At 44.3% G+C, this 15,179-nt stretch overlaps 1 protein-coding gene across 9 annotated transcripts in view; it reads right to left on the minus strand.

The window, feature by feature from the left end:
- Positions 1 to 15,179, minus strand: part of LOC143770334 (cell adhesion molecule CEACAM19-like) — a 35,016-nt gene that overhangs the window by 1,041 nt on the left and 18,796 nt on the right. For 5 of the 9 annotated variants that reach the window (XM_077259859.1, XM_077259856.1, XM_077259854.1 and 2 more), the window contains 2 exons: positions 13,601 to 13,717; positions 7,230 to 7,272 (listed from right to left, as the gene is read on the minus strand). In XM_077259859.1, the coding sequence (XP_077115974.1) occupies positions 7,253 to 7,272; positions 13,601 to 13,717 (137 nt within the window). In that variant the 3' untranslated portion in view covers positions 7,230 to 7,252. Of the gene's footprint in view, positions 1 to 7,229; positions 7,273 to 12,037; positions 12,144 to 13,600; positions 13,718 to 15,179 lie in introns of all 9 variants that reach the window. The other 4 variants (XR_013214604.1, XR_013214601.1, XR_013214602.1 and 1 more) reach the window with 1 other exon arrangement.

Consider the following 15,179-nt stretch of genomic DNA (forward strand, 5'->3'; position numbering starts at 1 on the left):
GCAGCTCTTTTGGCGTGTTCCCGTGATACTGTACATCTTGTGGGGTGCGTGTTGGGATACGGCACATCTTGTGGGGGTGTTCCTGAGATACGGTACATCTTGTGAGGTGTTCCTGGGATATGGCACCTCCTGTGGGTTGTTCCTGGGATATACCAGGCACACGCTGCACATGAGCACAGCGCGGGAGCGCCGCTCTATGCCCAGCTACTACAGGTCTATATCATCTGAAGGAAACCTTCACAAGCATACTCAGTACATTACTGAAGAGCGTATACACCTCACCGCTGGGACTTTTCCCTCTCTGCACACTATCCTCTAACTGGAACAAGCGAATACGTGACAAAGGCTCTGGTTGAGCCGAAACGTTGTTAATCGCATATGCTGTAATATTCTGTTACGCTCCCAATAAACTGATAATCCTTTGCATAACTAATTCACAAGAGAGTGCGGTGAATTTTGATAATTCTACTGTTCCTGGGATATGGCACCTCTTGTGGGGTGTTCCTAGGATACAGCACATCTTGAGGGGTGAATGTTGGGATACGGCACATCTTGTCGGGTGCGTGTTGGGATACGGCACATCTTGTGGGTTGAGTGTTGGGATACGGCACATCTTGTGGGGTGCGTGTTGGGATATGGCACATCTTGTGGGGTGTTCCCAGTATACGGCACATCTTGTGGGGTGTTCCCAGTATACGGCACATCTTGTGGGGTGTTCCCAGTATACGGCACATCTTGTGGGGTGTTCCCAGTATATGGCACATCTTGTGGGGTGTTCCCAGTATACGGCACATCTTGTGGGGGCGTTCCTGGGATACGGCACATCTTGTGGGGTGCGTGTCGGGATACGGTACATCATGTGGGGAGCGTGCCGGGATACGGCACATCTTGTGGGGAGCGTGCCGGGCTATGACACATCTTGTGGGGAGCGTGCCGGGCTATGGCACATCTTGTGGGGAGCGTGCCGGGCTATGGCACATCTTGTGGGGAGCGTGCCGGGCTATGGCACATCTTGTGGGGAGCGTGCCGTGCTATGGCACATCTTATGGGGAGCATGCCGGACTAAGGCACATCTTGTGGGGTGTGAAATGTTTACGGCAAATCTTGTGAGGTGTTTCTGGTATGTAGTACCTCCCAAAAACTGGTCCAAATAGCTGTACAAGAGAACTAACAGCAGGGTCTCAGGGGTCCAAGGCTCACTGAAGCTTGTGGGAATTGAAGGTTAGCCATCTGGCCTGACCTCAAAGAACAGCTACTAATTGCAGAAAAAGCTTTTGATAGCCATGATGGAATGGTGTCCGGGGACAAAGTACATTATGGTTAGCGGAGTTTGGGGCTGTGTAGCCATCCAGCAAACAATCGCCATGTGATTTTAATTTAATGGCTGATGGGTGAATATTATAGCGGATCTTTTAGCAAATTACACAATACAAACTCCATACATTAATAAATAGATCTTAGTCCCGATGAGGCTGGTGTACCTACTTTGACAATCTAGAACGGCTGTAAAATACTTTGTGAAGTTAATTCTTAAGGGGTTGTCCACTGCTAGGAAAACCCCTTCTTGGTCACAATGTTTGGCTCCCATAAAATAATAAAGCTTATACTCACCTCCCGTGCCGATGCCGTTCCTTCGGTGTCAGCACTCAAGTTCCCGGGGCTCCTGTGTGGCTGTATGACATGTGACGCCCCGCGGCCAATCAGCGCTGGCGTCACTGTCCCCGTCTTTGGACAAATCCAACATGAAGAGGAAGTCCGGGCTGCAGCTGATCTCGGACTTCCTCTTCATGCTCAATTAGACAGAAGGCGGAGACAGTGAGGTGGTGTTACGTGTCACAACAGCAGATCGTGAGCCTCGGGAAAGCGAGTGCAGAGACTGTGGGAATGGCGCCAGCACGGGAGGCGAGTATAAGGTTTATTATTTCATGGGGGCCAAACATGGGGAATGAGAAGATGTCCAAGTAGTGTACAACTTCTTTTCGAAGCAAGTTCATCAGCCTCATAAAGTTTAAGACCCCTATTTAATAACATATGCAGTTTATATTGTAAAATCTGGTAACAGACTGAATCTTTAAAATATAGGCAGGCTTTTTTTAGGATCCAACACTTGTGTCCCTAGCTGAGTCCAAAGAAGGCAGAATTATTATTTTTTCTATATCCATTGTTAAAAGTGATATCTGAGACTTTCTCAAAAACAAAAAATGTACCTAATCATTAACAGGCAGGTAGTTACTGTGATGCAGCTGCAGTGCAGTGTAGCGCAACCTCCATCAGGGAGAGCGGGCGAGGGAAGAGAGACCGCACACTCACAGAGCAGCAACACTGGTAACCAAAGAATGCTCACACAAGCTGAGTCAGAACCTGTCAGGAGCAGAAGTACCAGAAGTGACAGCAATGCACGCAGTCAGGGAAAAGCCAGAAGTCAGAGCAAAACTGGAGCACGGTATCCAAAAAGTGAGACATAAGACGAAGTCAGGGTACAAGCCAGAGAGTCAAAGCCGGTTGGGGAACGTAGTATCAGAGACGGAAAGCAAGAGGCAGGGTTCAGAGATCAGGCCGAGTCATACACTGCAGGGAAACAACCAGACGAACACTAAATCAGGGATAGGGAATCGGTGTAATACAAATACGGGATGTCATAGGCAAAAGGATCACCAGGGTATACGGGTCAGCTGTTCTAGCCTGGAAGCATGAACTATCACTGATGCTGGCCAGCAGACTGCAGAGGACTTAAAAAGCCCAGCCAGCTTCAAAACGAGGCCGAGGGGATGAAACTCCTGCATGAACAGTCAAGAGGGATGATAGCAGAAAACAAACCCCGAACTGGATCATGACAGTACCCCCCTCTCAATGGGGGGGCCACAGGACCCCCATGCTTCCCTGGACAATGAGTGTGAAAGGCCCAGACCAAACGCCCCGGCACCCACGACCGGTCCTCAGGACTGTAACCTTTCCAATGGACCAAGTAACGAAGTGAACGGCGGAGCAGACGAGAATCCACCAACCGTTCCACCTCATACTCGGTCTGACCATCCAACACAGCAGGCAGTGGGTGTGAGGGAGACACACCTGAGGAAGGCACTGATGGCTTCAAAATTGCCTTATGGAACACACTGGGGATCCGCAACGACGGAGGCAAGAGCAGGCGAAAGGTCACAGGATTAACCACCTCTAAAATTTCTTAAGGGCCAATAAAGTTGGGACCCAACTTAGCAGAGGGAATCCTCAATCTTATATTCTTGGTGGATAACCATACCTTATCCCCCACCTGGTAAGCCGGCCCCACAGAATGTCATTTATCTGCAAAAAATTTATATTTGCTCTGAGCCTCCCCAGTGTTTCTCTGAACCTCCCTCCAAACCTCCCCTGACCGCAGAAAGGCCGAATCAGCCCCTGAACACCCTGAATCCAGACGGAAAAACTCACCAAAGTGAGCAAATTCCGCCATGGGTATAGCAGAGCACCAATCATCCTGTCTAGACATGGCAAGACACCGTAATATCTGCTCCAAAGACTGATTGGTCCTTTCAGTCTGACCGTTGGTCTCAGGATGGTAGGCCGATGAAAAGGTCAGACTGATACCCAGCCTTTTACAAAAAGCCCTCCAGAATTTTGCCACAAATTTGCCACCCCTCTATCAGACACCACACTGACAGGCACACCATGTAATCGGACCACATGCTCAATGAATAGTTTTGATAGAGTCTGAGCATTAGGGAGTCCGCCAACGGTACAAAGTGTGCCTGTTTACTGAACCTATCAACAACTACCCAGATCATGGTTTTGCCATTTTGGGGAGAGATCGGTGCTAAAATCCATGGACAGATGAGTCCATGGTCTATCTGGAATTGGCACTGGCACCAATTCTCCGGCAGGCCAGTTACGGGAGGTTTTTGTGCGGGCACAAGTTTCATAGGAGGACACAAACCCAGTGACGTCACAAGCCAACGAGGGCCACCAAAACAGCCTAGTGATGGCTTTACGCGTGGCCGAGATTTCAGGATGCCCACTCAGAATCGAGTCATGGAACTCCCGAAGCACCCTTAATCGATACTGAACAGGCACAAAGAACTTATTATCAGGTATGGATGTAGGAGCAAGAGATTGGGCCTCACGAATCTCTTGTTCCAATCCCGAGGACACCGCAGCCACCACCACTCCACGCTGAAGAATAGAGGAAGGAGATTCAGGAAGTGATATTGGATCTTGGCTATGAGACAAAGCATCAGCCTACACGTTCTGGGACCCCGGTCTGAAAGTAATAGAAAACTGAAATTGGGAAAAAAGTGACCACCTTGCATGTCCTGGAGTTAAATGTTTGGCGGACTCGATGTAAGACAGGTTCTTGTGATCAGTAATGACAGTGATACAATGGACAGCCTCCTCCAAAAAATGCCTCCATTCTTCAAGCGCCAATTTAATGGCCAATAGCTCCCAGTTACCCACATCATAATTCCTCTAAGCAGAGGAAAATTTTCTTGAAAAGAAGGCTCATGGTCTTAAGTTAGTCAACGCGGTGGGCCCCTGAGACAACACAGCCCCACTCCCACCTCTGAGGTGTCTATGTCTATGATAAATGATTTAGACAAATCAGGTTGAACCAATACAGGAGCAGTCATGAAATAGTTCTTCAAGGAAGAAAATGCTGCCACAGCTGGAGATGACCAGTTCTTGAGATCAGCCCCCTTGCGAGTTAAATCAGTGAGGGGTTTGACCACCTGAGAAACACCTTAATCAATTTTCTATAATAATTAGCAAAACCCAGAAAACACTGAAGACCTTTGAGATCTCTGGGTTGTACCCAATCCACAATAGCCTATAGCTTCCTAGGGTCCATGCAAAACCCCTCAGCAGATAAAGTGACCCCAAGGAAGAACAATTCTTGAGAAAAACATGAACACTTCTCCGGTTTAGCAAATAGTGAGTTTTCCCTAAGCCTCAGAAGAACCGCCCGGAGGTGCTCATGTGACTCTGTTTGTCAGAAGAATATATGATGAGAAATATGAAGAAAAAGAAATAGTGGCAATCACCAAGCGATATGTTTAAAAGTCCTTTTATTCTACCACTCAGTGGGGTGAGGACATGCCTCTAGGGCGGTGGGTGTACACGAAGGTGCAAGGAGCAAACAGGGCGACGACCGTTTCGCGCAGACTGCGCTTCAACGGGTCCAGGTGTGTGATTAGGACTCATGTCTACCGTCATCCATTCAGGGGCAGTAGAGGGCAGCGAGAAAGCCCAAGATTTGGGACCCTCCCTAAGTAAGGAGATAATAATCCCTACCCGCTGAGTCTTATTCCCAGACGATCGGGGTCCGAGTAAACAATAATTTACAACCCTCCCTGAACATACGAAATGTATCTTTTTCGCCAGAAAAGGTGTCAGGAAGCTTAACCGAGGGTTCGGGAGAGTGCAAAACAACATCTACTGAATCACCAGGTCCACTAATAGCATGGAGGGTGGTTCCCTGCACGGTCTTAACAGTCTCCATAAGCTTTTTTTTAAATGAGACGTGGCAAGGGTCTGATAATCCACCGAAAAATCCTGCATCATCTATGTCAAACTGGACACTTGATCTGCCAAGTTACAAAGCGGGTCCATGACCAGAGGAAAAAAAAAAGTAAAATCCCCTTTAAATGTGTGGTCAGTGATAATGTGATGGGGCTGCAGTGCAGGGTAGTGCAACCTCCACCAGGGGGAGATGGCGAGGGAAGAGATCGCACACTCACAGAGCAGCAACACTGAGCAGCCGCACAGGTGTCACAGGTAATGAAAGAGTGGTCAGGCAAGCTGAGTCAGAACCTGTCAAGAGCAGACGTACTAAAAGCGACAGCAACGCACATAGTCAGAGACAAGCCAGAAGTCAGAGCCAAATGGGAGCGTGGTATACAAAACGTGAGACGTAAGACGAAGGCAGGGTACAAGCCAGAGAGTCAAAGCCAGGTGGGGAACGTGGTATCAGAGACGGAAAGCAAGAGGCGGGGTACAGAGATCAGGCCGAGTCATACACTGTAGGGAAACAACCAGATGAACACTAAATTAGGGATAGGGAACGGGTCTAATACAAATACGGGATTTGAGGGGCAGAAGGATCCCCAGGGTATACGGGTCAGCTGCTCTAAGCCTGGAAACATAAACTATCACGGACGCTGGCCAGCAGACTGCAGAGCACTTAAAAAGCCCAGCCAGCTCCAAAACAAGGCCAAGGGGATTAACCCCTGCATGACCAGTCAAGAGAGATGACAGCAGAAAACAAACCCCAAACTGGATTATGACAGTTACTAATTACCTTCCTGGTGTGCTTGGCACCATTCTTCCCCAGCACAGAACGGTCACAGACCGCTCCTGTCGGCGATTCAGCTGCCTCTGCTGACATCACGTCGACAGAGCAGAGAATTCTTTCCTGCTCCACTCAATTGACAGGGCAGGACTTCCGACATCATTCTGATTGACAGTCAGATTCCTAGTGCCTAACTGGGGGAGCCGGCTGTCAATCAAAATGAGGTCGAAAGTCGCACCCCGTCGACAGAGGCAGGCAAGAAAAGAAGCCATGGCTCTGTTGACGTGACATCAGCAGAGGCAGCTGAATCGCCGGCAGGAGCAGTCTGTGACCGTTCTGTGCCGGGGGAAGAACGGGGCCTTGCACAACAGGCAGGTAAGTAGCCACTACCTGACTGATTGTGCTTAGGCATATTTTTTGTTTTCAGAAAATCCCGGATACCCCCTTTAAGAGAGATTTGTATTCTTGTAACTTTACACTGTGAAAACTGCTAAAACTCAGATTTATTTTAAGAACCCACACTTTTACATTACAGAACTGCACATCTAGCAATTTTTGTGTATACATTAAAAATGTTTTTTCTAAGATATACATTTTTCCTCTCCATCAGCGTCAGCTAGGCTACCCAATACTGACCCCGGTGATTGGCAGCAGCGGTAAAATGCACCGTACAAGTGAACGGCATCACACATGTAAAAAAAAAAACAAAAAACGTACAGGCCAGAAAATCCCTTTAAGGAAAGGCCCAATATTAGCCACGAACATATCAATTCTCATCATTAAACCATTACACTTCCTGGCTTTACAGCACCCACGATACAGCAGACACAGCCTAGAAACAGGCCATTCCTACTCTACTACCAGATCACTGCTGCTGGCGGACAGACAGCAGCGGTATATGTAACGGTACAGAGCTCTAAGAAGTCTTATACATATACAAATCATTACTTACTGTTTTTTTGTTTAATCGGAGGTTCATATCACCGGGTCACGGTCTAGAACATAAATACATATACATGGTCACAGAGGGAGAAGTGGTGATTATTTCACTTCATCTATACCATGTATTTGGGGGTAAACAGCATTTTTACAATTAGGTTTCATTAAAAATCTTACATCATTTGCTTCCATAGCCTGTGTTTTTGAGTTAACTAAGAATCAGTTAGTGAGCTTGTTCTCACCAGAGATTTAAACCTCATAAATAAGTTACAAACGAAGAACGAGCTCACTAACATTCTCGGTTAACTCGTACAGAAGCCAGCTATGTGCAGGGAAACAAAAAAAAAAATCTCGAAAAAGGGAAATATTTTTCTTTTTTTTATAGAACCACCTTGTAAAAATAACAACTAAAAATACATGCCTTTATGTAAAAAAAAAAAAAAAAAAGTCCCTAAAATGTATAAATATCCTTAACAGATCATGCATGTAAAGCTTATAGTATAAAATGATTGCAAAATTACTAAAATAAATTACAAAATTATAAAAAAAAGTGCAGCAAAATATAAGCTATATATATATAATACACACATGGTAGAATCATCTCCGTTGTGTTATTGGCATAGTTATATGGAACAACATTGGCTTCTTAGTCATATTATAATGTGAAATGAATATGCTGCAGGCAGATTTACTAAGGTGCACAGCGTGAACATTGGATATATATCAGTAGTCCATCACCACAAAGATGAAAGATCCAAGTAATAGATTATGCAGTTATCAACATCCAAATTGTTAGATCCCTGACCGCTCTCGCCTTCCCAGGCTACTGGAAGTAAGGCTGGGTCCACATTATTAAAATTAAAAAAATAAAAAAATAAAAAAAGTGATAATTTTCTTTTAAGCGGGGGTCCGAGTGCTGAGACCTGCACATATCAGCAGAACCAGGAATTTTTATCCCTATTACGCTCCCTTCATTCTTTATGGGACTGCTGGAAAAACGGCGAGTGCAGCGCTCAGCAGCTCTATAGAGAATGAATGGAGAGCAGGTCGCACATGTCCACCGTTCTAAAAGGGATAAAAGTGTCCAGTCTTCCGATCGCTGCGGATCCCAGTTGTCAAACAACCACTAATCAACAAGTTATCACCCATCAAGTTTCACCGGATAAACCCTTTAATGTGCCACCCCTAAAATGCCTCCAAAAATATATATATTCTCTATAATATATCATGTCCAGAACATGGCATCATCATTTTTCCTTTTGATGTCAGTCTAAAAAACATCGGTATCTTAGTGTTATATAATGCATGCATGTGTTCAGATTGTGTTCAGAGGCTTTTTTGGAGCAAGAATAGTTGAAATTGGAAAAAACAAAGTATTTTTTTAACAGTGTAGTTTAAACTGTGTAAATGGGCAATAGGTAAAAACTTGCTGATCAGTGGCAGGCTACCTCTGGGACCTTTACGGATTCTAAGAACCTGGGTACGGAATTATCGATGGCAGTCTACCGATAGAACTTTCACCAATTCTGATAACTGATTGATTGCAGTCAGTCTACCACTGGGGCTTTCACCTATTCCAACAACCGAGCTATGTAATGATCGATGGCAGTCTACCGCTGGGACTTTCACCGATTCCAAGAACCAGGCTATGTAGATCAATAGCAGTCTACTGCTAGGACTTTTGCCGATTCCAAGAAACGGCCTAGGTCATGAGAGATAGCATTCTACGACTGGGGCTTTCACCTATTCCAACAACCGAGCTAGGTAACGATCGATGGCAATCTAATGCTGGAACTTTCACCGATTCCAAGTACCAAGCTAAGTAAATCAATAGCAGTCTACTGCTAGGACTTTCACCGATTCCAAGAACCGGCCTAGGTCATGAGAGATAGCACTCTACCACTGGAGCTTTCACCTATTCCAATAACTGAGCTATGCATTATTGCGGTCTAAAGCTGGGACTTTCACCGATTCCAAGAACCAGGCTGCGTAAATCAAAGAACCAGCCTAGGTCATGAGAGATGGCATTCTACCACTGGCGCTTTTACCTATTCCAATAGCCGAGCTATGCAATGATCGATGGCAGTCTACCGCTGGGACTTTCACCGATTCCAAGAACCAGGCTATGTAGATCAATAGCAGTCTACTGCTAGGACTTTTGCCGATTCCAAGAAACGGCCTAGGTCATGAGAGATAGCATTCTACGACTGGGGCTTTCACCTATTCCAACAACCGAGCTAGGTAACGATCGATGGCAATCTAATGCTGGAACTTTCACCGATTCCAAGTACCAAGCTAAGTAAATCAATAGCAGTCTACTGCTAGGACTTTCACCGATTCCAAGAACCGGCCTAGGTCATGAGAGATAGCACTCTACCACTGGAGCTTTCACCTATTCCAATAACTGAGCTATGCATTATTGCGGTCTAAAGCTGGGACTTTCACCGATTCCAAGAACCAGGCTGCGTAAATCAAAGAACCAGCCTAGGTCATGAGAGATGGCATTCTACCACTGGCGCTTTTACCTATTCCAATAGCCGAGCTATGCAATGATCGATGGCAGTCTACCGCTGGGACTTTCACCGATTCCAAGAACCAGGCTATGTAGATCAATAGCAGTCTGCTGCTAGGGCTTTTGCCGATTCCAAGAAACGGCCTAGGTCATGAAAGATAGAAGTCTAACACTGGGGCTTTCACCTATTCCAATAACTAAGCTATGTAATGATCGATTGCAGTCTACTACTGGGACTTTCTCAGATTCCAAGAAACGGGCTACGTAAATCAATAGCAGTCTACTGCTAGGACTTTTGACGATTCCAAGAAACGGCCTAGGTCATGATATTCTACCAGTTGGACTTTCACCTACTTCAAGAACAGAGGTATGTAATGATAGATAATAATAATAATAATAATAATAATTTTTATTTATATAGCGCCAACATATTCCGCATAGATGGCGGTCTACCGCTGGGACTTTCACCGATTTCAAGAACTGGGCGACGTAATGTCCTGTTGAAACTGAGAGGTGACCGCCTCGTACTTGGATATTTCCTGTACTCCCGTAGACAATAAGGAAAGCGGTGGTGCGTATGCGCAAACTCCACTCGGTCCTAATTGGGCAGTTCTGAGCCTTTTCTCAAGATCATTGAGGTTGGAATCCCACCGATCAGCAGGTTATCACCCATCGTACACATAGGTGATAAAAATATTCCAACTGGACAAGTTATTACTTTTTAATAATGTTCAAACTGTCACTAAACAGCTGATTCGACATTTTAGTACACTAAAAATTTTTCTATTAGTTTTTGGAGCCACTTCTAAGTAAAGTTCTAAAAACAAGAACAGATTCTACATGGGGATGGGGGTGGATTATAACAGCTTTACCCATCTCTGAGGTCTTTTTGTGTTTCTGAAATGCTTGCGAATACGAGAAATGTGAACCCAGCCTAGGGAAAGATTCAGTCGGCCGACATTCATGGTCCAAGTACTTGCTGCGGGAACTGGACCAGCGGCAGATCTCCTGACCCGAAATCTACCGCATCATAGTCAGAAATGAGGCAGATAAGTTCAGGTCAAACCCCTTCCCTTCCACAATACAACTAGGACTGTGAATTTCGGACGTCGAACTCGACTTAACCTGTACATGCGGTCATTGCACCTCTCAATTTGGATGATGTACTCAAGTAAGGCCTCATTCAGGTGGAGGAAATGTGCCTCCCATAGTGTCGTGGTGATCAAAGTCTGGCTCACTTGCACTTTGGGTTTTCCAAGTCTTGTAGTCTATAGACAAAAAATACAGCCACATTGTAGACATCTGAATGAGGCCTTCTATCAATAGGAAAAGATACTGAAAAATTAATGACACCTTATCGCTTCCTTCTACTGGTTGTGGACCAACATACAGCACTCTGGCACATAAAGGGGGTTCTCCACCCAAAATAAACAATGACACTACCTCTTTGTTGCTTTACTAATAAAGGTATTCCCATCTTGTAAAAAAATAAGTCACAACATGACTATGAAATGAAATGATTTTAAGACTGATGGGAGATTCAACTTCTGGGACGTTCAGTGATCCAAAGATTGAAGGGGCCTGAAGGCAACAGCAGCAAACATTGCACTGCACAGTGGGTGCAAGGTGTGGAACAGGGAAAGCAGTGATGTTAATTCTCGGGATTGGTGAGGGATCTGCATCAATCATAAAAGCAGTGACATATTTTAGCTTTGTTTCATCATTTTAAAAGTCGGCCATCTTTTCAACTTCTTCGTGGAGTACCCACGTTTTTGGCCACACCTGAAGTAAACAGATCTTATGCGAAGTCTTACTTTTTTGGTACGTTGGGTGGAGGGTACCTGCATGGAAGTTCTGTTATATTGGTCCTTTCAACCCTTTTTTTTTTTTTTTAAAGTGGTCACCTTGTGACCCATTATATAGGAATCTCCGGTAGTGAGGCCGATCAGATACCACGCCAGTGATGTTTACTCTATAGGTCCCTGAACTTTACAATTCCAAGTTATTGCAGAATTTCATGCATACATTCACCCGAGAAGGTGAAAGAAAGTAGACAGAAAAGCAAACAATTAGTATAAAGAAAAAAAATAAAAAAAAAATTAAAAAAAATAAAATATTTATGTATATATATCTCCCCTTAATATATGGAGACAATGGTGCAAAGTGTAACATTATGGTCTTAATATAGTGCATGCAACTATGGTTCAGGCTGTGCAGACAATCCCCCCAAGAAGCGCCCTGAGCATTAGTAAATCTGCCAGTCAGAGGTGAATCATGCAAACATGGTGGACTTTTTGATGCAGCGTGACCTTGATTTAGGTCTTGTAGAGCTGAAAGATCCAATAAGCTTCTTTGATATTAATCCTCTGGGTAGGATTTCCACCTCTGACTCTCAAAAGTAACCCAATCATTTTCCTGGTAATAAAATAGAAAGCAAGGCGTTTAAGGCTCGTGAGAGGCTGCGGATAAATAAAAATAAATAATAAAAGCAACAACAGAATAAAAGTCATCACAGTATAAAACTAAGATAAATGCACGAAGTTGCTCATCTGTTCCCTTATAGGTGTAATAATAATAATATTAGTAAATGCCTTCAATTAGAAATGTAGTATAGTTCTTCAGGTTAGCTATGTTTCTTATTCCATGTGCAGTAGCTTAGGTATCCATGGTCACGAAGATTAACAACTAATTGTAACCAAGGCAATGCCCTGCACAAGGGGTAAGCGACATAGCTAATCAGAAAAACTATACTACATTTCTAATTGAAGGTATTTGATAATAATAGCAAAATTATTACACCTACTACATATTGCGATAGGATCTTGAAGATGTCAGTAGCCCTTTACCAATGGGGGTGCTATAGCAGAGATTTTTTGGGCAGGGTTATAGTTGCTATCATGCAACACATGATTTCAATTAATTAACAGAATTATCTCTTTAAAAGAACCATAAAGGTCCAGCCAGATTGGATAGGTGCGGCCTAAATTCCGACCACCCTCCAAATAGGGGTATTATTTAGTCCTGCATTGGGTAGGCAGAGTTTTGGCTGTGTGTACCGAAAGGGAACCAATAATTCAATTGATGCTTCCCAAACCAAAAGAAACAAGAATCAGAGCCTGGCGGCACAAATGCAGATGGGTATGTTTTTAGTGGAAACCTTCTGGCGTCTCAGGGAAAACATAGTTTGCAGAGTTGGCCTGAAGACCATAAGAGTAGACATTTCTACTCCGATGCTGGCACCCCGGCCGGCTTCTCCCAACTCCCTACTAGTTGATTGTCAGGTCTCTGTCATTTGTGTATAAGGGTGACACCTGTCAATCAACCAGAGCAGAGCAGGGAGAAACCAGCCAGTGCCGCACCAGACTGGCCAGTTCTTCCCCCATCGTTCTAGGACGGATCTTCAGGCTATGTTTTCTCTATTATGCTGGAGTGTTTCGGAGAAAGACGTAACTGGCTGCGATTGTGCCACCAGTCTCTGGAATTGGCAGCATGAAATGCGAGGTTAGTTCCCTTTTAGACCAGAGATACATCCGCAATCACATGAATCAAGGCTAAAATGGAGACCAACCGATGACTCGCTGATCATCCTGTGGAAACCCAAGCAAGAGTTGACTCATTTCACCTGCAGCAGACCCATTAAATGGGCATTATTAAACAATGTTGGTTGAATTCAATAGTGGACCATGTAATGCAAGGTCTCAAGTGGTTGCACCTTCCTCGTTCACATCCATATACCCTATCCAAGATGTCCTCTTAGTTCTCCTGATGGGTCTGTAGACAATGTGGTTTTTCTGCTTGGCCAATGATTTGTCACACTAATAATACATTTCCCTTGCTCGTATTTTATCTTTACTCACAGTTCTTCTACTTACCTGAGTCGCTGTGCTTCTTGTATAAATATACTACTCCGCCCAAAACCAAAACTGCGCCTGCTATCGAACCGATGACAATGCCTACTATTTGACCGACAGTCAATCCTTCGTTAGGATCTAAAAGGACACAGAAGAGCTGGATCAAATTAAACTTACGGTACACAAAATGCAATATAAAATAGTGCAAAAATTTGTCCCTGGTAAACGGGTTTGGCTTCCTGATCTTTAGGTATTTTGCGATAAGAAGTTTGTATTGAGGGTCCTATGAACAAAGTCATTTCTAAACTACTGGGTTTGATTTAAAACAACGACATGTGAAATCTAGCTAAATTTGTGCCTAAAAACTGCCTTTTATGCCTTGCACCATCTATAGGTGTTTAAGACCACTTTTTAACATGTTCCACAAGAGGAATGTCCTAGAGGGAAACGAGTGGAGAAAGGGCCAAGGTCTAGTGGAAAGCAAGTGGAGAAAAGGGTACAGTCTAGAGGGCAGTAAGTGGAGAAAAAGGGGAGGGTCTAGCAGGAAGCCAGTGGAGAAAAAGGCAGGGTCTAGCAGGCAGAGAGGGGAGAAAAGAGCTGGGTCTAGCGGGAAGAAAGTGGAAAAAAGGGCAGGGTCTAGCAGGAAGTGAGAGGAGAAGAGTGACAGATCTAGTGGAAAGCAAGTGGGAAAAAAGGGCAGGGTCTAAAAGGAAATGAGAGCAGAAAAAGACAGGGTGTAGCAGTAAGCGAGTGGAGAAAAAGGCATGGTCTAAAAGGAAGAGAAAGACAGGGTCTAGCAGTAAGCGAGTGGAGAAAAGGGCATGGTCTAGATGGAAGCATGTGGATAAAGGGGCATGTTCTAGCACAAAGAGAATGGAGAAAAGGGTATGCTCTAAACCATGATCTTGTGCACTAAATTTTCACCACAATTTTCATGTATCTTTGTGTACCAAAGTAAGTCAACTAACAAATGGTATACACTTAATACTAGGCAGTACAAATTTAGGTCAAATTTATCAAGCAGTATGAGACAACACTGATAAATTTGGTACATTTTCAGACTGTTCAAAACATTTACAGCATTTGTAAACCTGACAAAGTATGTGTAACCCCTAATGTGTAACATCCTGTGTCTGGTCCCAGTGGGCTCAGTAGCTAAGTTTGTATCATACCAGGCAAATGCTGGCTGTGATACACAGTCACCATCTACTATATTTAGCATTAGGGCATCGATAAATGTCCAAAATTGTTTGGTTTTTTTTGCCGTTTTTTGTTGGTTGCCGCTGCTCCCTAAAAATATGAAATTGAAAGCAAACAAAATGTTGAATATACCCCAAAATGGAATCACTAAAATCATCAGCTTCCTACACATCATAAAAGGCCTCACACTGCACTATTTACCCCAAAAAGTAAAAAAAAGTTACGCGTCTCTGAAAATGGTGACACAAACCAAATTAAAAAAAAATAATTTATACAAAAAAAAATCTTCAAATTGTCTTCTCAAGTAAAAAAAAACAAAACTATGTTTTAGTATTGCAGGGTGTGCCCTTTACAGATGCCCAGGTGGGATCTCGCAGCTTAATTGGTAATTGACAGTGGT

This window comes from Ranitomeya variabilis, chromosome 4, assembly GCF_051348905.1.
Source record: "Ranitomeya variabilis isolate aRanVar5 chromosome 4, aRanVar5.hap1, whole genome shotgun sequence".
In the NCBI taxonomy this organism is placed as follows: Eukaryota; Metazoa; Chordata; class Amphibia; order Anura; family Dendrobatidae; genus Ranitomeya; species Ranitomeya variabilis.